General features: G+C 37.4%; 3 protein-coding genes across 3 annotated transcripts; 2 read left to right on the top strand and 1 right to left on the bottom strand.

Moving 5' to 3' along the window:
• The first annotated feature begins 280 nt into the window (after window positions 1-280).
• On the top strand, window positions 281-3,438 carry LOC137734241 (uncharacterized). The gene is made up of 6 exons (XM_068473540.1): window positions 281-680; window positions 911-1,050; window positions 1,810-2,019; window positions 2,179-2,269; window positions 2,741-2,985; window positions 3,091-3,438. Exons 1-6 carry the CDS (start codon window positions 281-283, stop codon window positions 3,436-3,438), a joined length of 1,434 nt encoding a protein of 477 aa, XP_068329641.1.
• Window positions 3,439-6,528: 3,090 nt separating this feature from the next.
• Window positions 6,529-9,758, top strand: LOC137734240 (receptor-like protein 6). Its single transcript, XM_068473539.1, has one exon. The coding sequence runs from the start codon at window positions 6,623-6,625 to the stop codon at window positions 9,470-9,472; it is 2,850 nt and encodes a 949-aa protein (XP_068329640.1). The 5' UTR covers window positions 6,529-6,622; the 3' UTR covers window positions 9,473-9,758.
• Window positions 9,759-15,508: 5,750 nt separating this feature from the next.
• On the bottom strand, window positions 15,509-15,832 carry LOC137734239 (uncharacterized). The gene has a single exon (XM_068473536.1). The coding sequence runs from the start codon at window positions 15,830-15,832 to the stop codon at window positions 15,509-15,511; it is 324 nt and encodes a 107-aa protein (XP_068329637.1).
• Window positions 15,833-25,903: the final 10,071 nt, after the last annotated feature.

Genomic DNA, 25,903 nt, shown 5'->3' with positions numbered 1-25,903 from the left:
GTGGTCGGACTAGTAGAGGTCGTGGTGGACGACAGCAAACCCAAGAGCGCATCCACAATATTTCTCTGCAAGATGCTTAGAATAATCCTGACTTGATCATGGGTACGTTAAATATCCTTGGTTATTTTGCTAGAGTATTGATTAATTGTGGTGCTACACATTCTGTTATTTCTCATACATTTGCTCAAGTGACGCAACCTCATTCTACACCTCTAGGGTATGATTTAGAGTTTGCTATGCCTAGAGGGGAGAGATGTTATGTTGATTGTGTGTATCTAGGATGTCCAGTGATGGTGGAGGATGTTGTATGCCAGCTAACCTTATCCCGTTAGATATTTTTGATTTTGATGTGATTTTGGGCACATATTGGTTGCATTTTAACCGTGCCAATATTGATTGCTACGGGAAAATAGTTACCTTCCATCGTCCTGGATTACCTGTGGTTAGTTTTGTGGGTGAGCAGAGTGGGGTGAGACATGGCGTTATTTCTGCTATGCGAGCAAAAAGGTTGTTATCAAAAGGGTGCCAGGGATACTTAGCTCATGTAGTGTTGAACGATGTTGCTCCTAGTAGAGTGGAAGACGTAAGGGTAGATAGGCATTTTCCTGATGTTTTCCCTGATGATTTACCTAGATTGTCGCCAGATCGAGATGTGGAGTTCACTATTGATTTGCTTCCAGGTACTAATCCTATATCCTTGACTCCTTATCGAATGGCTCCTGCTGAGTTGAGGGAATTGAAAATCCAGTGCACGAATTAGTGGATAAAGGTTTTATTCAGCCTAGTACTTCACCCTAGGGAGCTCTAGTATTGTTTGTGAGGAAGAAAGACGGGACTTTGAGGCTATGCATTGATTACCGGCAATTGAATCGGGTAACAATTAAAAACCGTTATCCATTGTCGCGTATAGATGATTTGTTTGATCAGTTTCGAGGTGCTTATGTATTTTCCAAGATTGATTTGAGGTTTGGTTATTGTCAGTTGAAGATCAGTAGTGAGGATGTCCCTAAGACAGCTTTTAGGACTCGTTATGGTCATTACGAGTTTCTGGTAATGCCATTTGGATTGACGAATGCACCAGCAGCTTTTATGGATTTGATGAACCGAGTATTCCAGCCGTATTTGGATAGGTTTGTCATTGTCTTTATTGACGATATCCTAGTATACTCTAAGTCTAAATCTGAGCATGTTCGACATCTTACTTTGGTGTTGAAAAGGTTGAGGGAACACCAACTATATGCTAAGTTTAGCAACTGCCAATTTTGGTTAGATCAAGTGGCATTTTTGGGACACGTCATATCTACTCAAGGTATTTTGGTGGATCCTCAAAAGGTAGCAGCAGTGGAGAATTGGAAGTAGCCACGAACCGTCACTGAGGTGAGGAGTTTTCTTGGCTTAGCAAGATATTACCGACGGTTTATAAAGGATTTTTCCGTAATTGCTTTACCACTGACGAGGCTAACCAGAAATGATGTTAAATTTGAGTAGGATGATAATTGTGAGCAGAGTTTCTAGCAATTGAAGTATTGTCTCACTCATGCACCTGTTTTGGCACTCCCGGATGATAGTGGTAATTTCGAAGTGTACAGTAATGCTTCCTTAAATGGTCTGGGATGTGTGCTGATGCAGCATGGTAGGGTGATTGCTTATGCTTCACGACAATTAAAGCTTTATGAGTTGAATTACCCTATGCATGATTTGGAGTTAGTGGCCATTATCTTTGCTTTGAAGATGTGGATACATTATCTTTATGGAGAAAACTGTAAGATCTTTACGGATCATAAGAGTCTTCAATATCTTTTCACTTAGAGAGACCTTAATCTTCGTCAACGGAGATGGTTGGAACTACTTAGTGATTATGATTGCACGATTGATTATCATCCTGGTCGTGCGAATGTGGTAGCTGATGCATTTAGCAGAAAATCTCAGGGTCGTATTAACGCGTTGTACGCTGGTCGTGTTCCTCTTCTGGCAGACTTGAGATCAACTGGAGTGCGGTTAGAGGTAGAAGATCAGGAGGTAGCCTTACTTGCTAATTTTCAAGTTAGGCCGATTTTAATTGATTGTGTACTTGAAGCCCAGATGGTTGATGAAGAGACCCATGAAATAATTCAAGCAAGGAATCAGGGAAAAAAGAAAGACTTTAGAGTTTGAGAATCTGATGGTATGCTGATGCAGGAGAGTAGAATGTATGTGCTGAATAATTTGGAATTAAAGAGAGCAATTCTTGATGAAGCGTATATCTCAGCTTATGCGATGCATCCAGGAGGTACTAAAATGTATCATACCATTCGACCATTCTATTATTGGCCGGGTATGAAAAGAGAGATAGCTGAGTATGTGAGTAGGTGTGCCATTTGCCAACAAGTTAAAGCTGAAAGGAAGAAGCCGTTTGGGTTGTTGCAGCCGCTTCCCGTTCCAGAGTAAAAATGGGATAATATTACTATGGATTTTGTGTACAAGCTTCCACGTACACATAATGGTTTTGATGGCATTTGGGTGATAGTTGATCGGCTTACTAAGTCAGTGCATTTTATTCCAGTGAGGGAAAAGTATTATTTGGGCCGATTAATTGAATTATTCATATCGAAAATTATGAAGTACCACGGTGTTCCAGTGAGTATTGTCTCGGATCGTGACCCAAGATTTACTTCTAAATTTTGGGTGGCTTTTCAGAAAGTTTTGGGTACGAGATTACTCTACAGTACGACATATTATCCTTAGACATACGGACAATCAGAGAGGACCATTCAGACGTTGGAGGATATGTTGAGATCTTCGGTATTGCAGTTTGGCGATGCTTGGCACAAGCGATTGGATTTAATGGAATTTGCCTACAACAACAGCTTTCATTCGAGTATCGGAATGTCACCATTTAAGGCACTGTATGGTAAATCTTGTCGAACACCCTTGTGTTGGTTGGAGGTCGGAGAACGAGTTTTCGTGGGTCCAGAAATTGTAGATGAGACTACTCAAAATGTTCAGGTAATTAAGTCTAACCTAAAAGCAGCACAGGATTGACAAAAGAGCTTAGCAGACAGGCATGCCACTGACAAGGTGTATAAAGTTGGTGATTGGGTGTTTTTGAAGCTTTCACTGTGGAGAGGTGTTGTACTATTCGGAAAGAAAGGCAAATTAAGTCCCAGGTATATCAGATCATATATGATCACCGAGCGAGTTGGTGAAGTGGCTTACAGGCTTGAGTTACCTTCTGAGCTGGCTAAAGTGCATAATGTTTTTCATGTGTCCATGCTTCGTCATTACATTGCAGATTCGTCGCATGTGATACCTCCTCAACCATTGGAAATTAACCCGGATTTGACATATGACGAGGAACCAGTAACGATTTTGGATTGGAAGGAAAGGGTTCTGAGGAACAAGACTATGATTTTAGTGAAAGTTTTGTGGAGGAATCACTCAGCGGAAGAGGCTACTTAGGAGACGGATGACCGGATGAGAGATTTGTATCCCCGTTTGTTTTATAGTTACTAGTGTTTGGGTTGTTGTTGTTGTGTAATTTCGAGAAGAAATTTTCTTAAGGGGGTAGGTTGTGATGGCCCGTCCCGAATTATTTGTATCGTCGGTGCGAAAAGACTAAAATGTCCTTGGATGTTAATTGGAGTTGTGGGGTGTTGTTTAGTTGTTTCTTTTGGTTGTTGACTCATCTAGGACCACACATACACACCCATACCACACTATCATGCATTTTCTCTCTTTCTCCTCCCTCTTTCGATTTTTTGCAACGTCCGTACAAGTCATACTCACAGATCGAGCTTATGTTTAGTATCATCACCTTCATCTCGTCATCACGAACTCATTTATACCAGTTTTTAGACGTGAAACCCTCGAAAACCTAAGAACCAGGGAACCTCGATTATGTGCACTGTTTATGCACACATGATCATGGGGGGTTTTAGAAGTTTTTAAGGTCATAGGAAGCTTTAGAATACTCTCACGAAGCTTGGAGAGCATTTTGGAAGAAATTGGACGTCAAGAAGGCCAAAAGTGGCGAGTTGTAGGTTTGGCCGGAATTTCGTGGTTTCTCTGGCGAGATTCCGTGAATTTAAGGGCTTCAAAGTGGTAAGGTTTTGTTCTACTTGTTGTAAGCTTCATTTTGGTACCAATTTCATGGAATTTGGTTGAGAAATGAAGAAGATATGAAGTTTTGAAAATTTTCCATTTTTCGGCGAGAATTCGAGTTGCAGTCGGCGGCGACCGGCCAGACTCAACGGAGAAGACAAGGGAATATTATGTTAAGTTAACGAAATATTCTTAACGGCGTCAAGTTAGTTTTAACGGAATCTGTTAGGGTTTAACGGAATATTCCCTAACGGCGTTTAGGGAATCCGACAGTTTTGGCCGCGCGTGGAGGCGCGTAGGGCCGTGCCCTTGCCAGCGTGTGGAGCCTCGGAAAATTATTTTAAAAATATGGGGATGTTCGTGAGGTTGAGTAGATCACGTTGGTGTATTCATACACCCCATTTGAGCATTATATGAGAAGTTTTTACCTAGTTTTGGTTATGTGCTTTAAATTGACGTTTTTATAGTTGTTTCACATATAGGTGAGACCCATTCTGAGGACGAGCGCAGTCACTCGAGGTAAGGGGGTTACGACCCTTCCATATATCAATGAGTGGGCTTTTGGTTTTCCGTATATACCTATATACTTGTGGTTTTTCCCAGAAAATGATATGGAATGTTTATATGTTTTAAATGCCATGCATAGCGTTTGCCTATTTATTTATGCATTAGTAGTTGCATATATGTATGTTTAGTGCTGCGGACGCACAGGTAAGTGCCAGGTAAGTTTATGGTTTATGATTGTGAATTAGTGGTTATGTGAGATGCATAGAGAGCTCATAACCTGCACCCCCGATGTTAGTGCTCCCACCCAGAGTAGGGCACAGTCCTTCACGTGATGTTCACCTCCCGCACCACACGCTCATCTTGGATCCAAGTTAGGTGCACAGTCCTATCGTACAGGCCACTATAGGTGGTTCCGACTCATAGGTGACTCGCGATTATTCGCCCAGTCTTCACGTGATTGTAGCACTTGAGCGTATTTATTTACACCCAGTGTTGTCGTAAAGACCACTTTGGGTGGTTCTGACTCGTGTACAGGTATAGTTAGTGAGTTGGGTATTTGAGCTCTAGATTCAGTCGTACAGGTCACGTTAGGTGACTCCGGCTGACATGTTACTTGCATTGATTGATATTACCTAAGTTACTTACATTTTATGTGGAGGCATTCGACATGGCATATTTCTAAATATGTTTTTGATATATGTGTATCTACTATTTTCTAGGAAACTATACAGGTTTTACGGTGAGGGGTTAGAACTTTTGATAATGAAATGATTTTGAAAAGATTTGTTTTTGCCCACTCACACTTTCTGTTTTGCGCCTCTCCAGGTTCTAGTTAGAAGCAGCTTTGATGGTTCACGAGGACTTGACAGTGGTTCTAACAGAACATCACAAATATAGGATCACCTTTGGGTGTTGTGTAATTAGTATTCTTCTTCTGGACTGCACTTAGGTTTTCTGTGCTTTGATTATGTTTATCACACTTAGTCTCGCATTAGTGTGTTACCTTAACTAGATTTTTAGTTGTTTGGTTTTTATTTATTCGTACTTTTATTATTATCTTTTGCTTCCACATTATGCACATGGTTACGTCACCCTCACGTGATGGCCAACACACCTTGATTTCAGTCGGGTTATGCCACTTCTCGTATGCCACAATTACCATTTAATTCCAATTTGTTTTAATTATTGATTTATTAAATGGTCTTTAATTTAAATTTAATTTTGATTAATTTAAATAATGTGACTGTCCACTTCAAATACCACATAAGATAATATATAAATGTGTTATAAAAATATGGTAAGAATAACATTACTGTTAAAAAAACCAAAATAGACCAAAACCAAAGCGCAAGTTCCACGCAGGTAGGCCAGTATCCACTCCACCGGTCGAATTAAAACCTAATTATTTTGGAAGGCTCCTGTCCTTGCAAGTTACAAAAACATGACATAACAACGATGATTGTTGAAATTTGGTTACATTCATTATTTTGTTCATAAGAATACTTTAGATTAGTTTAGACTTTATATTATGTAAGAAAAATGAATTTTGAAGGAAAGAGTTATAAGAACATTTTATCATAAAGTATTTTATAAGTGATGGATTGATCTGATAGATAAAAAAATTTGGTTTAATTCACCATGTACCGAATTTAAATTGTACCTACTTCTTCTTAATTGTAAATTAAAATAGCAATATTGACAGTAATTAAATGTTATTCGAAAAAAGAAAAAGGAAGAATAAATCTAAGAAACAACATTTTTCCAACTTTTGATTTTTCCAACTTTTGCTTGGTGCTGCTGATTTTTCCAACTTTTGATTTTTCTCAACAATTAGTCAAGGCATCATATCAACTTGTCCACGGTACACCCGTCTCTATCACTTTTCAGAAATTATATTGCGGAAGGATTTTATACTGATCGATGCCGGTCTATAAATTGTTGTATATCACTCTGTACTTCCATCATACAAAGCTAAGAGTGCAAAAAAAAATTCAAAAGATTGTTGTTACGGGGTTACTTGATCTCCATCATTCTCATGGTTTCAAAACTAGTACTAGTTTTGTTGCTGTTTCATCATGTGGTTATTGCTAACTCTTCCTACTCTTCGCAGAAGCAGTATCCATCTTGCCCTGATGAGGAGAAGTCCGCCCTGCTGCAATTCAAAGACAGCTTTACTATTGCCAATTCTGCTTCTAGATCTATCGATGCTTATCCAAAGGTTTCATCATGGAAACCAGCTGAAGGAGGAAATAGCACCTGCTGCTCATGGGAAGGTGTCGAGTGTGATGAGAAGACGGGTCATGTGATTGGCTTAGATCTTGGTAGCAGCTGTCTCCACGGCTCTATCAACAGCAATAGCAGCCTCTTCCGCCTTGTTCATCTTCAAAGGTTAAACCTCTCTGACAATAACTTCAATTACTCTCAAATTCCGGCTAGCATTAGGAATTTTCCAAGCCTCACTCATCTTGACCTCTCTACCTCTGTCTTTTCTGGTCAAGTCCCTTCTGAACTTTCACTGTTATCCAAGTTGACATACCTTAATCTAGCTCTCAATCTCGATAGATTGTCAGAAGATAAGGATCATCAGTCGTCAGAAGAGGAGAATTATCCCTTGTTGAAACTTGAAGCATCAGATCTTGGAAGCCTAGTGAAAAACTTAACTAGTCTCGAAGTACTTTCTCTCAGTTTCGTAAATGTATCTTCGGCAATTCCTCATTCCATGGCTAATTTATCATCTTTGACAACCCTTTACCTCAGGGATTGTCACCTGTTTGGTGAATTTCCAGTGAAAATTTTCCAACTGCCAAACCTAGAATCTCTTAGTGTGAGATACAACCAAGAATTGACTGGATATTTTCCTGAATTTAATCAAAGTAGTCCTCTCAACTTACTGAAAGTCGGCTTTACTGGCTTTTTTGGAACAATACCCTCTTCAATTCAAAACCTTCATTCACTGCAATACTTCGATGTGGCTCAATGCAATTTTTCGGAAGGGTTGGTTCCATCTTTTCTTGGGAATCTTAGGCAGCTCACTTATCTAGACATTTCAGCCAATAAATTTGGAGGTCTAATTCCTGATTCCTTGGCAAACCTTACCCAACTGGCTACTTTTAGGATTAGTACAAGTCGATTAACTGGTCCAATCCCATCTTGGCTAGGCAACTTTAGCAAACTAGAGTACCTAGATTTTGCTTTTAATAGATTAAATGGTTCAGTTCCAGCGTCATTTTCAAATCTCACAAACCTTCAGATCCTGTATCTACATTCGAATACTCTGACTGGTGCAGTAGAGTTTCAAATGTTTCAAAATCTACAATCTCTTTACCAACTAGAATTAAGCTGGAACGGTTTAGAACTTGTCACTGAATCTAGAATTTTGAATTCAACGGTTAAACAATTCACCGTTCTTGGATTGAATAATTGCAACATAGGAGAGTTTCCATCCTTCTTACAATATCAGAAGGGGTTGACGCGTTTGGAACTTGCTGGAAACAAAATCCGAGGCCAAGTACCAAAATGGATGTGGAATACAAGCTTAGAAACTTTGCTATTTTTAGACATTTCTAATAACTTCATTTCAGACCAACCTCCACTTGTCCTTCCTTGGGTGAAACTGTTAGGTTTAAGGTTTTCGTCCAACATGTTTCATGGATCACTACCGATACCTCCACCAACCATGCAAGAATATGCAGCTGCAGACAACAACTTTACTGGAGAAATCTCACCGTTGCTTTGCAATATGAAAAATCTTCTGTCCCTTGACTTGTCGAAAAATAATTTGGGTGGCATGCTTCCTCAGTGTCTCGGAAACTTTAGTGATCATCTGATTCTTCTACTTCTTGGAAACAATTGTTTTCACGGAATTATTCCTCAGACATACAACAAAGGAAGCAGTTTGAGAATGATTGATGTGAGTCACAACAAGTTGCAGGGGCAGTTGCCGAGGTCATTGGCCAATTGTGTGATGCTTGAGTATCTTGTTTTGTCGAACAATCGTTTCAATGATGTTTTTCCCATTTGGTTGGGGACTCTTCTGGAGTTAAAACTTTTGGCAATGCGCCATAATGGATTTTACGGTGTGATTGGGAAATCTAGAAAGAATGTCAATTTCCCCAAGTTACGCATTCTTGATTTGGCTTACAATGATTTTACTGGTGCGGTTCCATCTATGTTTCCAGATATTACTGTAAACAAGTCAACATATATGTACACACGCATAGGTTATGATGTCAATGGATTCCCGGTTTGGAATAGTGTTGATTACCAACTCACAATAGCAACAAAAGGTTTGGAGCAATACTACCCAAAGATCCGAGAAGAATTTGCATCCTTTGATATCTCAAGCAACAAATTTGAAGGGAAAATTCCACAATTCATTGGGAATCTTAAGGAGCTTCGCTCGCTGAATCTATCCCACAACATTCTCACTGGTTCTATCCCATCATCCCTTGGAAACTTGATGAAGCTTGAATCGTTGGACCTTTCACAAAACAAGCTCTCAGGACAGATCCCCCAACAACTGAGTCGACTTACTTTTCTCGCCAATTTCAATGTGTCTCACAATAGTCTCACAGGTCCTATACCACAAGGAACCCAACTTACTTCCTTGAATGCCACTTCATACGAGGGAAACCCAGGGTTGTGTGGAGATCCATTGCCAAAGAAATGTGGAAATCCTAAGGCCCCTGAACTTCCACCTTCAACCGTTGACGAAGGTGATTCTAGCTCAGAAGGCATATTTGAATTTGATTGGAAAATTGTTTCGGCCGGATGTGGAAGTGGGTTGGTAGTGGGAGTAGTTCTTGCAGATGTTGTGATAACAAGGAGGCCCGGCTTTTTTCTTAAGATTGTTGGAATGATCAGGCAAATGATAAGGAAAATTTAGAGTACTAGTGGGGGAAGTAGAAATTCAGTTTGTTACCGTTTCGCATTTCTTGTTGTTGTTTGTTTTCTCTGTTGTGGTCTCTTTCCTTCACTTTCTATATGTTTAGTTATAAGTTTGTATCAGGTTATGTAAGTGTGTGTCCCTCCTATTTTCTTATACTTTCGGTTTCTTTTCTTTCTTCTTTCTTTATTTTGAGGGGTAAAGTTTATGTCCTCCTGATTAGAAGTAACTTTTTTTTTTTATATTTTCTCTCGTACCGTCGATGTTTCTTTGAAAAAAAAAAAAAAAAGAAGGTAGAATGTATTGATGCTTTTTAGCTTTTAGTTGATTGTGTTGTTCAAGTTCAAAACTCTGCCCTATATATCATATTGTTTTTAAGTTATATCAGTTTGCTTGCACCATCGAGTTTCTTTAACAATTAAATGGAGATAGAAAGTAATGTAAATAAAGATAGTAGAGTGCTGCACGTTTTCATGGATTTGGATTTTCTGAAATTAGAATGAAAGCAGCTATGTTCATTTGAAGGGATTCTTGTTCATTCGTTTAATTGGAGACAATCTTTTCAATCAAATGAAATCGAAACTTTCCTATGCCTTAGTAACTAAGAATACTTGTACAACAGTTACATATTTAAGAGTAATACATTCTGTTCCAAAATTCTAAAACCAAAGCTACGAAATTTGTACAACATTTTGTTCCAATCATCGGAGGGATTGAATGAGAATCGTGGATTACAAGGGAACTGGTTTTGTAGGAACAACTTGTAAACTGAATACATCAGTTGTGCAATAGGCAACAAATGCAAAAGGCCTGGTGCACTTGAAGCGCAGAAACAGAAAACATCAATGTCGTTGGCCCTAAAACTTGTGTTATATCATTGATGAAATAATAATGTTATCATTAATATAAATATCTATCTTATAAATTCTCCTCAATAGTTTCCATGTTTATTGTGACTTAATTTTTCTTTTGTTGTGCAAGGATAATACACTTTTTATTCTTGCAGAAAACATTTTTATATGAATGATATTATAACTTTGTAAGAGTATTTTTATGTACCATTTTTCAAAATTATTGACATATTTTAACAAGACAATTAATGGGGAAAAAACAAGTCATTGGTACACGTGAAGAGGTGAAGGCGAAAGTCCCACATTGGAGAATAACAAAACCTTTCATATTATTAACATATTTTAACAAGAAAATAAATGGGAAATAACAAAACCTTTTTGTGTGATGAATTCATATTTACAAATAGAGAAACAAGACTGTCAAAGCAGAAATGACAGATAAGGTTGATGCGATTCTAAGATATTGGGCTTCTATTAGATCAATTAGACCAGTTATTATTGTTATTAGCTATTAAACCTATTATATATGTGATATCATTTATATTTCAAAAACTAACTATCTTTGGATGTATTTAAACCTCTTTTACCATATAAAGAGACTATAAATGAAGATATGAATTTCCTTTTAATTCCTTTTCCATTTCCTGCATTTACTTTCTTGCAATTTCCCTTTTACCATGTCTGATCCCATCAATTGGTACTAGAGCCACAGATTCACCGTGGATCTGTGGCTTGCCTTCATCGATCCCACACTTCCGGCACCGTGAAGAAGTGTGATGGATAAGTCCAGTGGTCTGGTGTTCTATTGGAATCCAAAAACCAATGTTTCTCAGTATGAACATCCAAATCCGGCTCCGCCTCCACCACCTCATCCTCCTCCCGATCACTACCAGATTCCATATGAGTATAAGCCCACATTTCCCTACTCCAGTTGTAACTATCGACCGCCAGATTACCCAGCGTCGTATGTGCCTGAGCTTCCCGTAGCTCCTTCATATACCAGTCCTATTTTCCTTCCGCACCCCGCACCACCTTCCGTTGTGTATTCGGACTCCATAGACGTCCTTCAAATCCCTCTTTTGTTGCAATTTTGCATCTCAACCAAAGCTGCGCAATTTGGATACCTTGACTATTCTACTTGAATTTCAGCTTGTATGGGATCTGGGGCATGCATTTTGCAAATTAAGCTGTACAGCTTTTGCATTAGTTTTCTCATTCCGTTCCAAGTGGATGAGGTTAGACCATGATGAGTTTGAGGAATTTGTACTGTCCGGCAAACAAGGGTTTACCTTCAGTTCTGAAATATCCCTTGTTGAGTTCTTATATGATGCTAATGCATATGTGCTACCAGTGTCATTGACAAGTTTTGGGTTACCTATTTTCGTAGCTTCAAAACTTGTCAAGGAAAAATATTCTTGTTATTTTCAGAAGTTTCTTTCTATGCTTTTTTCTCTAGCAGTGGGTACAGAGCCATTGGATGGTCTTTTCACTATAAATTCGAACCCATTCCAACTGGAGACATTTGAGAACATGTTGCTAACTTGGGTAACACAACCTACTGCTCGATTTTTACTAGATGGCATGCATTACCATGGTGTGCTGAACAAGGCATTTCTATCAGCTTCACAGAGGCTTTTGCAAGTTATAGAGGTTATTTCTAAGTACATGAGTCCATTGGTAGCTTCCTATCTCTCTTATGCAAATCAAATCCATGTGGTTCTTGCCTTCTATATTGACAGCATTGGTATAATAACTGATTTTGGCAAGCATTTTGATGGTGATGAGTATGTATCATGGTGCCACTTCAATGCTAAATACAACGTCGACCTCATGGCAGCCTTGTTTACGGCTCATACGACTCATATTCGTTTAATGGAGAGGTACCTTCCAGATCCTACTACCTCATTGCCTCCTGCTCAGGTTCTACCTCCAGTATTTATACTTGTTCTTTGTTTGGTTTCACACTTTCATATGCTTGAATCAGATCATATCTATTTGGGGAAGAGCAATCAGTTTCCTGCTACCGATATTAATTGCATCCATAATTGGTTGAATGGGAATGTCTTGCATGTTGCCACATGGGTTGGGGAAGCTATAGTGTTCTTATCACTACACATATGGAATGAAGTTTTGCGCAGTAATTTTGTTCTAGGTGATCCTTTTCATCACCATGGTATATGGAGAGTTACCTTGGGAAATATGAGAGCAGCACTAGATTCTGCAATTTGGTTTTCTGTGTACAAGGGATTTACTATAATTGGTTGGAATCATTTCGCTGCTCTAGTTCGTGTGAACATGATCCATATTCTTTATGGGGAAGGAATACAACCATCACTTTCACGAAGTGTTCGGGGTTCAAACAAGACAGAGTGGAAGAGAAATCATTACCTAATTCGCTTTTTCACCTACATATTCCAGAGTAATGAGTCCCCTGTAATATGGTTCTTCAAGAGTGAGATGTCACTTACAGCTGGGATTAGACCCGTTTGCTCCATAGTGTACCAGATGACAAACATATTTGGTTATGTGCCAAACTGTTTCAATTATTGGAAGTGTCTAGCACTCTTTTTGCAGCATAGGATGATAAATTATGGAATGTTCTGTGCCGATTCACTGCTCTACTTAAGTGATTATCAAGCCATCCAATCATCCATGGAATTTCGCAACAGGGGTGAGATCTCTTCGAATTATTTTGGTGTATTGCTGAACAACAATTGGCCTTTACTCGTTAATCTTGAGGTATTCAATGGCTTTGCGACAAGTTATTTTCCATACTATTTTTGGGCCTCCAACCTATTTCCAGAGAATGATGCAGAAGCTTTCGAATATGATGAAGAAACCTGGATTTTGCTTGACCATTCACCGTAGATGCTGTTTGCTATGAAATGTGTGTTATTGGTACATACCCTATTTCTTGCCATCTTTAATTCAATCTATCTACCACACGAGTTGGTGGTTGGTGATGCAACAAGGCTGATTGTTCAGTGTTGTCAAGATCAGTGTGCTTCAACTATTTTATTCCATCTCAAAGTATTTGGCAAGACTGCCTGATTTCATTTTGGCAGGATCTGAGATACTGATATTTGTTTTTTGGGTGAACACACCGAAGATGTTTTGGAAGAACATGGTTCGTGATTTAAAGCCCATACAAAAGCTAATACTGAATATGAGTATGGTACACCGTTTGAGAAATTGGCTGGCCTCTTTCCAGGCTGCTGCATGCTTCTTTCTTGGTTTGAGAGGCTTGAGGACAAGCCTCATCTTAAGGGGGTAGGATTGATGCGACTCTAAGTTATTGGGTTTCTATTAGATCAATTAGACTAGATGTTGTTGTTATTAGCTATTAGGCCCATTACATATGTGATATCATTAGGCCTATTTATATCTCAAACCCTAGCTATCTTTGGGTGTATTTAAACCCCTTTTATGATGAAAAGAGACTGAATGAAAATATGAATTTCCTTTGATTTCCTTTTCCATTTCCTGCATTTACTTTCTTGCAATTTCCCTTTTACCATGTCTGATCCTATCAATTGGTTTCCAATCCAAATCCCTAATCAGAAAAATACATCATACAAAAACATAGTTGTGAATCCAAATTTTAATCAGCAGAAAGACCAACTATAGTTGTGGATCCAAATTTTAATCCAGTAGAAAGACTAACCTTTTGGAATCGAGGAATCAAGGTGGGCTGTCGAGACTCAAAACGGTGAGAGGAAGCTTGTCGGTCGCGAGGGTGAGTGTGAGGTGGGCGAGTGGTCGATTTCGAGGAAAGACTAAGTGAGACTGAGATGAGGCACGAGTCAGGCTGAACAGTTGCTGAGTCGTGGATGAGTTTTATAGACTTTGAAAGTGAGACGGTGCGGGGCAGAAAATACAAAGAATGAAAGGAATGAAGGGGAAGGCTGCCAAAACGAAGAAGGGAAGGAAGGAAGTAGGACGTCGCGCACAACTTAGGGGTAAAAACTAAAAAGGATGTTTTCTCTGTGTTGGTCTCATTAGCTGGCCAAAAAGTTAAGAATTGTTGTTGGATATAACCGACAACATTGTTATTAATCTTATCGATTATATCTGACAGGAATTGTTAAACAAATTTTTGAATCCAATGGCTAGCTGACGTCAGCTAGTCGTTATTTTTTATTTTTTTATATAGTTTTATTTATTTATTTTTATTTACAAATTTTTTTCCTATAACTTCTATTTTACAAAATTTGTTTCATATTTTTATGAAATTCTATTTTTTTTTCCTATAACATCCTAAGTCATTATACAACATTAAATTAAATTAAGTAATATTAAACAACATTAAATAACATTAACAAACATAAAAATTAGGGGTGTGCTATCCACACATTCTAAATTACTTCTCACACACCCCTTGTTAATTTCTGTCCGTTGATCTTCTTCAATTCAACTGATCCAATGATCGAAAATTAGAAATGTGTGTGAGAAGTAAAATGGGGTGTGTGGATATCACACCCCAAAAATTATACAACATAAAAAAAACATTTAACAACATGAAACTTAAACAACATTTTTAAAAACATTTAATAATATAAAACTTAAACGTCTACTCCATGCATCTTTTGGTCCAAAGATGTGCAACAAGATCCTGTTGTAGGTACTTATTTGTGGCATGGGAATGTATCATTCTATAGCGTCTCATATGCTCATTTATAATACTAGTTCTTGGATTGAAAGGCAAATTAGGCCCATTGTATATTTTTGCACGAGCCCTTCTTGACATATTTGGATATTTTTGGTCATCATCGGACTCTCCATCAATATACCCATCTCGCTCATCCTCCACTGTCATATTGTGTAATATGATGCAAGACATCATGATGGAGTCCAAATTTTCTCAACTCCACCCTTTTGCCGGTTCACTGATGATCTTCCACTGTGCTTGTAGAATACTGAAAGCTCTCTCAACATCTTTCTAGTATGCCTCTTGGTGCAAGGTAAACAACATTTCCGTGGTATTCCTAGGGTTTGGAATTGCTTGGGCAAGTGTCGCCCACTTTGGGTAGATGCCATATGCCAAGTAATACCACATACTGTATTGACGACCATTGATGTAGTAGCCAAGTTGAGGTGCTTTACCTTCCGTTAGGCGATTGTAAAGGGGTGAACACCCAAGAATTGTAATGTCATTTTGGGATCCAGGGACTCCAAAGAAAGCATGTCATATCCATGTGTTATATGAGGCAACCGCCTCTAACATAACAGTTGATTTTCTCGACCTTCCGCTAAAGCCTCTTTGCCATCCGGTGGGACAGTTCTTCCAATCCCAATGCATGCAGTCTAATGACCCTATCATGCCCGGAAACCCACGGTCTTCAGCTTTGTGAATGAGCCGATTTAGATCTTCTTGATTTGGCTCGCGGAGGTACTCGTCTTTGTAAAGTTGAACAATTATGTCACAAAATTGTTCAAGAGTATCAAGGCATGTAGACTCAGACATACCATGGGTTTCATCCATTGAATCAACCGAGGAGCCATAGACCATCATTCAGAGTGTAACAATAACCTTCTGATGAGGTGAGAAACTAGGGCGGCTTGCCCTGTCCCGCTTTTGTCGAAAGTATGGATTGACCTGCTGGACATCATGAAGTAAACGCTAGAAAACATGATGCCTCATCCAGAAGCGACGTTTGAAATCCTCTTCTGTGTACACCGAGTTTGGGTTGAAGTAGTTGTTCATCAGATTGGCATGTGTCATCGCTCTGTCTCGTGGTTTGTAAGAGCGACTAGAAACAAAGCCACCCCATTGAGGTTGTTCCTTAGTTGGCTGACACACCATGGTTGCTGCTCTGTTTTGTTTGTTGTGTCTTACTTGAATTTCTTCATCAGACTCCTCATCTTCTTGTCTCATTTGCGCTCATTTTTCTTCCAATTTGGAATTGGATGAGGACCCCTAATTAGAATCCGAAGAGAATCCAAAGTTGGAATTCATTGCAAACTTGAATTGAAATAGATTGAATTCAAAGTTGTGTGAATTATAACCCAATATCCACCCTCCTTATTTATAGCCAAAAAAAAAAAAAAAAAAAAAAAAAAATTCAAATCCAATGGCTAGCTGACGTCACTTAGCCGTTGGATTTGAATTTAAGTTGTAGTTTTTAAATAATAAATAATGTTTGGCCCTATGGCCCTTTGGCCCTCGGTTGGAAACGATTTTTTGTGACAGGGCTAAAATGAGCCATATGGCCCTTGGTTGGAGATGGAAGCAAATATGGCCTATACTGTTCATTAAAATATTAATTTCTTGGAGGGCCAGAGGCCTAAAACAAGCCCTCTAGCCTGCCCTCGGTTGGAGATGGCCTTATAAGCTCATGCAAGGTCCCTCCTCCCATCAATGTGAAACTCATTCTCAACACACCTCCTCACGTGTAGTATTTTTAAGCCTAACATGTGCACAACACAACGGGATGACGTAGAGCGCGTGTGGCCATTTGGCTTCACACGTGGGACAACCTGCTCTGATACCATAAAGAAAGTTGGAGTGCCACCATAAAACCAGTTGTTGTAAATTTAGGTGCTTTGTCTCTCTGTTTGTTGGTTCTTCTTATGCAAATATTGATATGCTTAACAGCCTGCTGCATATGTGCAATGGAGCACCACAAATTTTTATGTATTATGGTTGTTAGGACAATAGATTAGGGTGCAGGATACATTACCTGCTTCCTCATGAAGAATGCTTGTTTTGTATGAATCATTATTTGAAGGAAAAGACTCATTAGAAGCTTTTTAGTTGCTTGGTATCCATTCACACATCCTAAAAATCATATTTATCTCTTTTAACGTGCTCCATGTTAGTTTCTGATGATCTTCCCCATTCACGTTCATGTTTTGTGATATGTGCTTTGCTTAAATGTTTTAGAAGGTTATTGGAGCTCTCTTTGTCAAAGTGAAATCTTAGAAAGGCCTGTGAAATTTCTCCGAACATAGGGCAATTAGTCAAATTACAATCTACATATGTTCTTTCACTAACTGCTTAAATCATTTAGCCCACTTACTATAGTGAGAAAAGAGAGGCAAGAGAAACATCAGCTGTGTTATAATTTTACTAAACAAACATAATTATATAACAATATTTTGTATCCTTTATCTCATCACACTAATCATAGTTGGTCAGTTTAATTATTAGCAGCTGATAAGTGCTTCTAAAGAACCTAGTGTAGCCCTGGGAATTTAAACAAATTCAAATTTATAGATTCGAATGGGTCAAGGTTGATGTGATAAGGAATTTATGGAAACACACACATATATATTATATATATTAGTCCACCCAATACGTATTCCCTTGTCAAGCATTTCCAAAGTTCTATTAGCTTAGATTCAAATTGTTTTTCAGATATCGAACATGCAAAATTTCTATGCGTGTTTTAAATTGGTTGTAGGAAGTAGGCTTCTGAGTGGACATTCGGTGTGAAGGTTGTTTTGATCAGATATGCAATAGAAATTTGCATCATTGCGGAGTCTGGTGTTTTTCAATATTTAATGGACTTCTAGGTCTAGCTTTAAAACCCCACAATTAGCAAGCAAGACGAGGCTTAATTTGTGGTCATGTATGTAGTTGGTTACTGAATTTTTCTCATGACGATTCCAATGTTTCATTACATAGAGCTCATGATTGTATATCATGGGTTTCCAATAATCATAAAAGCTTAACACATGACAAGATTGCTTCCACTTTGTCAAGGTGTTTTCTTTTCTCAATAGCAATGAACCATTCAGCCTACATTTAATTATTTGAGAAAACTTTAGAATTAGTCTTTGAAATTTGGAAAATAGACAAAAATGACCTTTTTTTTTTTAATCTTAGGACCCAAATAGGATTTTTTGGATATGCACACGACATGCACAAATGACAGAAATAGAATTTTTCTAAAACTTGAAATGACCAAATTGGCCTCACATATAAATGGGTTATTGTGAAGACCCAGTTAGCATTTTTTCCTTCCTTCTCCAAACACCTATGCTTGACGAACGGCAAAGAGAACCCCTAAATCGCCCAAGCATCGCTCTTTCCGGTTCATCTCTCTCTCATCTCTTTCTTTCTCTAATTCAATCATCGTCTCCATTTTTGCTTCTAATTACTTGTTTTTTGAATTGGGTTTTTGGGATTTGTAGAGATTGCAAGTCAAACAATAGATGGATAGGTAAGAGAGACAGCTTGGAATGTGTTCTGGATATTTTGAATTGGGTTTTTAATATTTGTTTGTGAGTTTTGTTATTTTGGAATCTGGGGTTTCAATTTTTGAGATTCTAGATCCTCTCAATATGAAAGGGTGGGTTTTTGCTACGATTTTTTTTTTCGTTTTTAGCTTAATTTTGATTATTCTTTCTGTTAGCTATTAGAAAATCCGCCATGTAGCTTACTTTATAGGTGTTACGAGCTTTCAGTGGCATTCAATCAACATAAACATACTTATGCTTATGTGTGCGTGAGTGTGTGTGACTGTTTTAATTAATGCTTCCTCTTTAGTTTGGGAAAATGTGTCTTGATGAAGTGATAAAAAGTACATGACAACTAAATTTCAAGAGAAATAAAGAAAAACAAACAAATTTAGTCCCTATTAGAACTATTTAACATATCATAAAAAATGTTCACTTCCTGATGTCATCTGCACGAATTGCAGGTACTAAATTTGTCATGGCGCCAATAATCCCAATGGGATCGGAGTGTGAAATGACCTTGTGCACTTCCACAGTCGCTGCATGTTTTCATGGTAGCATTGTCATCGTGGAGTTTTATTATTCTACCTCTAAGTTCCATGTCCACCCAAATTGACAAAAAAGATCGCCGACCTCTTTCTCACACAATTACGGTCACCAATTTCTGACGGTTGAGAGAATGCATAAGCTTGAGGCTTTTATCTTTTTCATCCCCCCTCCCCATGGCACACCAAGATCACACCATAGACGTACGTTGATGCTTGATGACCTTTGGAGATCACAATATTCAAAGACTCAATTCTGAGTTAGAAATTCTTGTATCCAAAGTAACATCGCATCCTTTGGTTGTACAAGGCCTCGAATTGTTGCACTCCCTGCACCATTCTAGGAACTTGGACACTTCTTCATCTCTGCTCCATGAAGTCAGCGAGTTGACCATTTCAATGTCCGAATGTTGATGTGTTCGAAGATGCGATCGTGTTTGACGAGTTGGTTGAACTTCTTGCATACCATTTATGCTGAATACAAATCATTGAAAGAGCGGGAAGCAACCTTCGTGAGTATTTCTAGAAGAAGCTCGTCTGGTAGAGATTGTATGAAAAAGGGGAAGGGGGGGGGGGGTGTGCCTTTCTTCATCGTTGTAGAACTGGATGAGGTGGTTTATGCATGGACAAGCATGAATAAATACACCACCTCTCATGGAAGCAAAAAGTTTTTCATGCATAATAGCCAAACCAATTAATTAAAAAATTCTCAAGCATGCATGCAACCGTCATAACTCATAATTAAGACAACCTTAGAGAAATCAACCCAACCATCAAGCCTATCACACCCATCCCTGACTATTATTTCATTTTTTGATTCCTTGACATGACAAGTGCATACTGTGTGCAGGATATGTGCAGAGATTGCGCATGACCTAACCATGTCCCAAAAGTCGCTTTCAAATTAATCTTGACAAATTGATGTTTTTAGTATTGAATCCGACATACTAGAAAGCGCCACATGGACCGACTGCAAGAATCTTTTTATTCTTTTAACTGTTGGAAATCCAACGGTCCATATCACTAGACATTCTAAAATTCAACAGTTGTTATTGAGCCACATCATATAGAGTCATTGGGCTCTTCTGTTGGGGCTGCTGCAGAAGGTCTCACACCAGCAAGTGTTGTTGGCTCCACGGGTTTTGATTAGGCACAATCACCAGGTCGGTTGACCTGGTTAGGTGTCACAACCCTTGGCTCGGGGTCGGTAGAAAGTTTGTATAATTTAGCACTCGAGACCAAGTGGTATAAGTACAGAATGGGATGTACGAGGTCTGTGTGTTTTGTTATACGAGTTACCAGGTATAGTTAAAGTGCTTTACATTGCATTCATGCATTGTTATCATTAATAATTTGATACCTGATTGTGTATGATGCCATGACACATAATCTAGTTTGGTTAATTTACTGTGTTAAGGTTATGTCCGTAGTGAGTTGTTGAAGTTCACGCCTATATTGTTATGCAAGTTTTCGAACTAAATAGTCAAGAGAGTAGGCGGAATGAGATTGAATTAGATGTGAGATCACTAGAAGTTTTTTTTTATCGCCTTGTAAAGAATTCTTGAGTTTCTTTGTCCAAGAGGAATTTATTTTCATTAGGTTTTAGTTTATTTTTATTTATTTAATTTTTAGCTCGTGTTCCGGATTTGGGTTTGAGTTTTCTACCAACATGAGTCCGAAGCATGGCAGAATGGTGAATTAGATACCTTGGGAAAGAAGTGTTGGAAATGATTTGCAAGATATATATATGTGTGTGTGTGTGTGTGTTTGAAATTGGAAAGGTTTGTAACAAGTGGATTTTTGGACGTTGATACCTCTGGTGATATGCAAAGTGTATGGAATAGGCTTGAATATAAAGCTAGTTTTTGCATGTGTTGTTGCAATGGCATATTAGAGTTATATTGAGAAGGATGTATAGTTAGACTGAAATGTGGACTTGAGCGGAATGGCAGCGGCCATCAACTAAAGAAAACAGATAGAAAAATGGAGTTGTGTTTTGCTTGAGCGTGAGAGGAGGGGATAGGTTTGATGTAGTTTGTAAGTTAGGTTGGTGTACTGAAAAATAGGAGGCTCTTAAAAGTACAGAACTGAGGGGAAGTTTAAATAATTTCTGCGAAGGGAATTTCTGCAGAAAATATTGTCAGTTAGTTGGGGATAAGAAAACAGGACGATAATTTGACTTGGTATGGAGTTTCAAACTAGATCTTTGGTGCTAGATTAGTATTTGAATAGTGATCAAGTATATGCCAAAATTTGTGTACGGTTAGAAATTTCATATTGATAGAATATAGAAAACTATGATTTTGATTATGGAAATTGATGGTATTTTGAAAGGTGGCATATCCCTGGAACTTCCTGAGGGAATGAAATAAAAGCTTCTTTTTGAAGATGCATGGAGATGAAAATAAGAGCGCAGGGGTTAGTGGGAATGAAAATTACAATTATACACTCTTGGTGAAATATGTAGAGAAAGGGTGGGTGGGAGTGCCATAATTTGGTGACTGGGGATGCAATTATTAGAATGAGAATTGTGGTTGTCTTGTGGAATTCAAATATAAGAAAAAGAAAATTACACATTTACTTATGTGAAACCGTAGATGCTTTAACAAGCTGTTAGTAAAACTGTCTTTGGACGAATGTTTACCAGACTTATGTGAGCTCGGAGTATCTACAATATAGATAAAAACCATAGACAATTAAATATTTGCAACTGCACAAGATCAACAATAGTATGTTAAGGTCAAGCACGAGGTCGATTATTATTCAATTGCTATGCAAATGTTAAAGGTCGTTCGTTATTTAAAAAAATTTATTCATTCTATGGCATGACTTAATCTATGGTCATGCATTAAACCGTGTATCCAACACACAATTAAACACATGTATAGAAACTCATTTTAAGTGTGGAAGAATTGTGTGGTAGCAGAAATTCGCTGCCTTCTGTTTTGACGAACTTGTACCTACAAAACAATCAACACCTTTGATCAAAGACCTAAGGCTTATGCTCCCACAAGGTGGAGAAAACGAGGGGGGGTGGGTGGTGTTCAACAAATGGATGTCCAATGCCTAAGTTAGGTTCTCTAAAAAGAATGAGTTTTTAGGGCTTGTATGCGTACCAAAAGCTTACCAAAATCTGAAGGTGATGAGGGTGTTTATAGGAAGGTAGTGGCTAGTCATGGTGTAAGGATTTGCCCTACACATGGCGGCTTCCTATTGGCCAAGTTATGTCATCTTTAGCCGTAGGATGCGCAAGGAAATGATGTTTCGATCATTTCCAAGATATTAATTAGGAGATTATATCTTGGAATGATGATGGGAATATCCATAATTGATGTGATAGGAATTCCTTACTTGATATGGTTGATCTTCAATTAGGATTGTATTTGATTTTTTCCATGCCACAAGAAAGGGAGCTTTGAGTAGTCGTGTCCGCTGCTTGAACTTTCAGGGATGCTCAACTGCACATGGGAATACTTGAGAGCTTTGCCTATTTAATGAGGGCAATCTTGTCTTTCTAAATTAAAAGTCCATGTGTCTCCTTAAGAATTTTTGGGATTATTTTTTATTCCACAAATTGTATCAACAAGAATCAGCTACACTACCTAGAGACATATGTAGTTGGAGGCAGTTTCCCCATGGTTAGGGCCTCCACTCCAAGTCAAAGTTTTTTTTTTTTTTTTTTTTTTTTTTTTTTTTGAAGAAACAATATTATATACACTAAGAGGGTGGGGAAGTAGGCTAAGCCTCACAATAGGCTAGCAATAATGTGGTTCAAATTCGTCTTTGGAGAGAATCAAACCCAAGACATCTCACTTAAAAGTAAAGAGGAATACCACTAGAGTTATTAACTAGCAACTCCAAGTCGAAATATTAATTCTCTCTTCCTTGCTTTCCCTTGAGTTAATGAAATATTTCTTTTCCGAAGAAAAGGACTTGCAGTTTGAAAAATGCAACATAGACCAAAACCAAGGCACAAGTTGAATTTTTCAAACTGCAACACCAGTTAAAATCTAACATGAGAATAGTTGCACTCTTGAGTTAATGAGAAATTTCGTTACACCCGCACTCTTGACTTAATATATGTTAGGAGTTTGAAAGTCCTAGTGTTGAAGAAATTGGGTATCGAATAAAAATTTCTAGCTTCAAATCCACCTCACTTTAAGCCAATACAGGGATTGAAATTGATGACTCTAATGCCTTAATTTGCTGCTGAGAGTCTGAAACTTTCATTACCTTCACTATCTAGTGTTTTGAGTCTAGGCCTGTAAACGGGTTGGGTTTATTGGGTTTGGATAGGGTTTCATCTAATTCGTTAAGCTAACGGGTCACACACCCGTCCCGTTGAGCTAACGGGTTACTCAAACTTAACCTGTTAAGCTAATGGGTCACCAGTTTCACCTGTTAACATTTTGTTTTGTTTTTGTTTTTTTGTTTAATTTTGTATTCTAATACAAATTACTAGACCGGGCATTCGTGTCGTGTTTCTCATGTTCGTGTCGTTTTCGTGTCATACCCGATAGCTTTATGGGTCATGTCGTGTAATACCCGTTAAAGTAAACGGGTAATAAGACCCGACTCGAAATCAACCCGTTAATATTATCAGGTAATATGACCCGACCCGTTACCCGTTAAGAAAAATATATTTTAAATCAATAAAAATGAAAATGAAAAACCTAATTTGACCCACAAATATGTAAAACATAATACTAAATTAGTATATACATACTAAATTTCAGAGTTGACCCCTTAATGAAAGTTGTAAAGCTTTTCATTACGGGTGATTACATTTTTCACACTTCTACAATAATTATTATTAATTTTTAACTCAAATAAATAACATTGTTCATGAGATTTGGAAGGTTTTAAAAATCTAAACGACCATGTAACCTTGCCAATGGAACTCAAAGCTTACATGTTATTCCTTTTACAAAATCCTCAATTTTCATAGATCATCATGACATAAGATTTTGTGGTATCCACTTCTGTAAATATTTTAAATTGACAACCAAATTAGTTCATTGTATTCATATAGGATCAAGGAGTGTAGCTGTAAAAAATCATCAAAATCAGAGTTAAAATAACCGTTAAATCATGATTTTTGGTTTATAACCGTCGAAAAGTTTTGTCTCGTTACTTGATCTCTGAATGTTTGTTTTTTGCAATTTTTGGCCTATGTGATCTCGAAGCATATATAAACATGTTTGACGGTTTGATCATTGAAATTAGTTTCATAGGATGCGTATCCCATCAAAACGATACATTAACTAACACTTAAGAGTTTGTTTATACTTTCATTAAGTATAACATAAGATTTTGTGGTATCCACCAGTGTAAATATTTTAAATTGAAGATCAAATTCATTCATTGTATTCATATAAGGTCAAGGAGTGTAGCTGTAAAAAAATCATCAAAATCAGAGTTAAAATAACCGTTAAATCGTGATTTTTTTGTTTATAATTGTCGAAACATTTTGACTCATTATTTGATCTTTGAATGTTTGTTTTTTGCAATTTTTGGCGTATGTGATCTCGAAGCATATATAAACAAGTTTGACGGTTGGATCGTTGAAATTAGTTTCGTAGGATGCGTATCCCATCAAAACGATAGATTCACTAACATTTAAGAGTTTATTTACACTTTCATCAAGTATAACATAAGATTTTGTGATATCCACTAGTGTAAATATTTTAAATTGAAGATCGAATTTATTCATTCTATTCATATAGGATCAAGGAGTGTAGCTGTAAAAAATAATCAAAATTGGAGTCAAAATAACCGTTAAATCATAATTTTTCGTTTATAACCGTCGAAAAGTTTTGTCTCATTACTTGATCTTTGAATATTTGTTTTTTGCAATTTTTCACGTATGCGATCTCGAAGCATATATAAACAAGTTTGACGGTTGGATTGTTGAAATTAGTATCGTAGGATGCGTATCCCATCCAAACGATATATTCACTAACACTACAGAGTTTATTTATACTTTCATCAAGTATAACATAAGATTTTGTGATATCCACTAGTGTAAATATTTTAAATTGAAGATCAAATTCATTCATTGTATTCATATAAGGTCAAGGAGTGTAGCTGTAAAAAATCATCAAAATCGGAGTTAAAATAACCGTTAATTCATGATTTTTTGTTTATAACCTTCGAAACGTTTTGTCTCATTACTTGATCTTTGAATGTTTGTTTTTTGCAATTTTTGACGTATGCGATCTCGAAGCATATATAAACAAGTTTGACGGTTGGATCGTTGAAATTAGTTTCGTAAGATGCGTATCCCATCAAAACGATACATTAACTAACACTTAGAGTTTGTTTATACTTTCATTAAGTATAACGTAAGATTTTGTAGTATCCACTAGTGTAAATATTTTAAATTGACGATCGAATTCATTCATTGTATTCATATAAGGTCAAGGAGTGTAGCTGTAAAAAATCATCAAAATCGGAGTTAAAATAACCGTTAAATCGTGATTTTTTTTGTTTATAATTGTCGAAACATTTTGTCTCATTACTTGATCTCTGAATGTTTGTTTTTTACAATTTTTGGCGTATGCGATCTCGAAGCATATATAAACAAGTTTGACGGTTGGATCGTTGAAATTAGTTTCGTAGGATGCGTATCCTATCAAAACGATAGATTCACTAACATTTAAGAGTTTATTTACACTTTCATCAAGTATAACATAAGATTTTGTGGTATCCACTAGTATAAATATTTTAAATTGAAGATCGAATTTATTCATTCTATTCATATAGGGTCAAGGAGTGTAGGTGTAAAAAATCATCAAAATCGGAGTTAAAATAACCGTTAAATCATGACTTTTTGTTTATAACCGTCGAAACAT

The sequence above is a fragment of the Pyrus communis genome, chromosome 5, assembly GCF_963583255.1.
Source record: "Pyrus communis chromosome 5, drPyrComm1.1, whole genome shotgun sequence".
In the NCBI taxonomy this organism is placed as follows: Eukaryota; Viridiplantae; Streptophyta; class Magnoliopsida; order Rosales; family Rosaceae; genus Pyrus; species Pyrus communis.
Note: the sequence above shows the minus strand (reverse complement) of the source record. Positions and strands in the feature narration are given on the sequence as shown.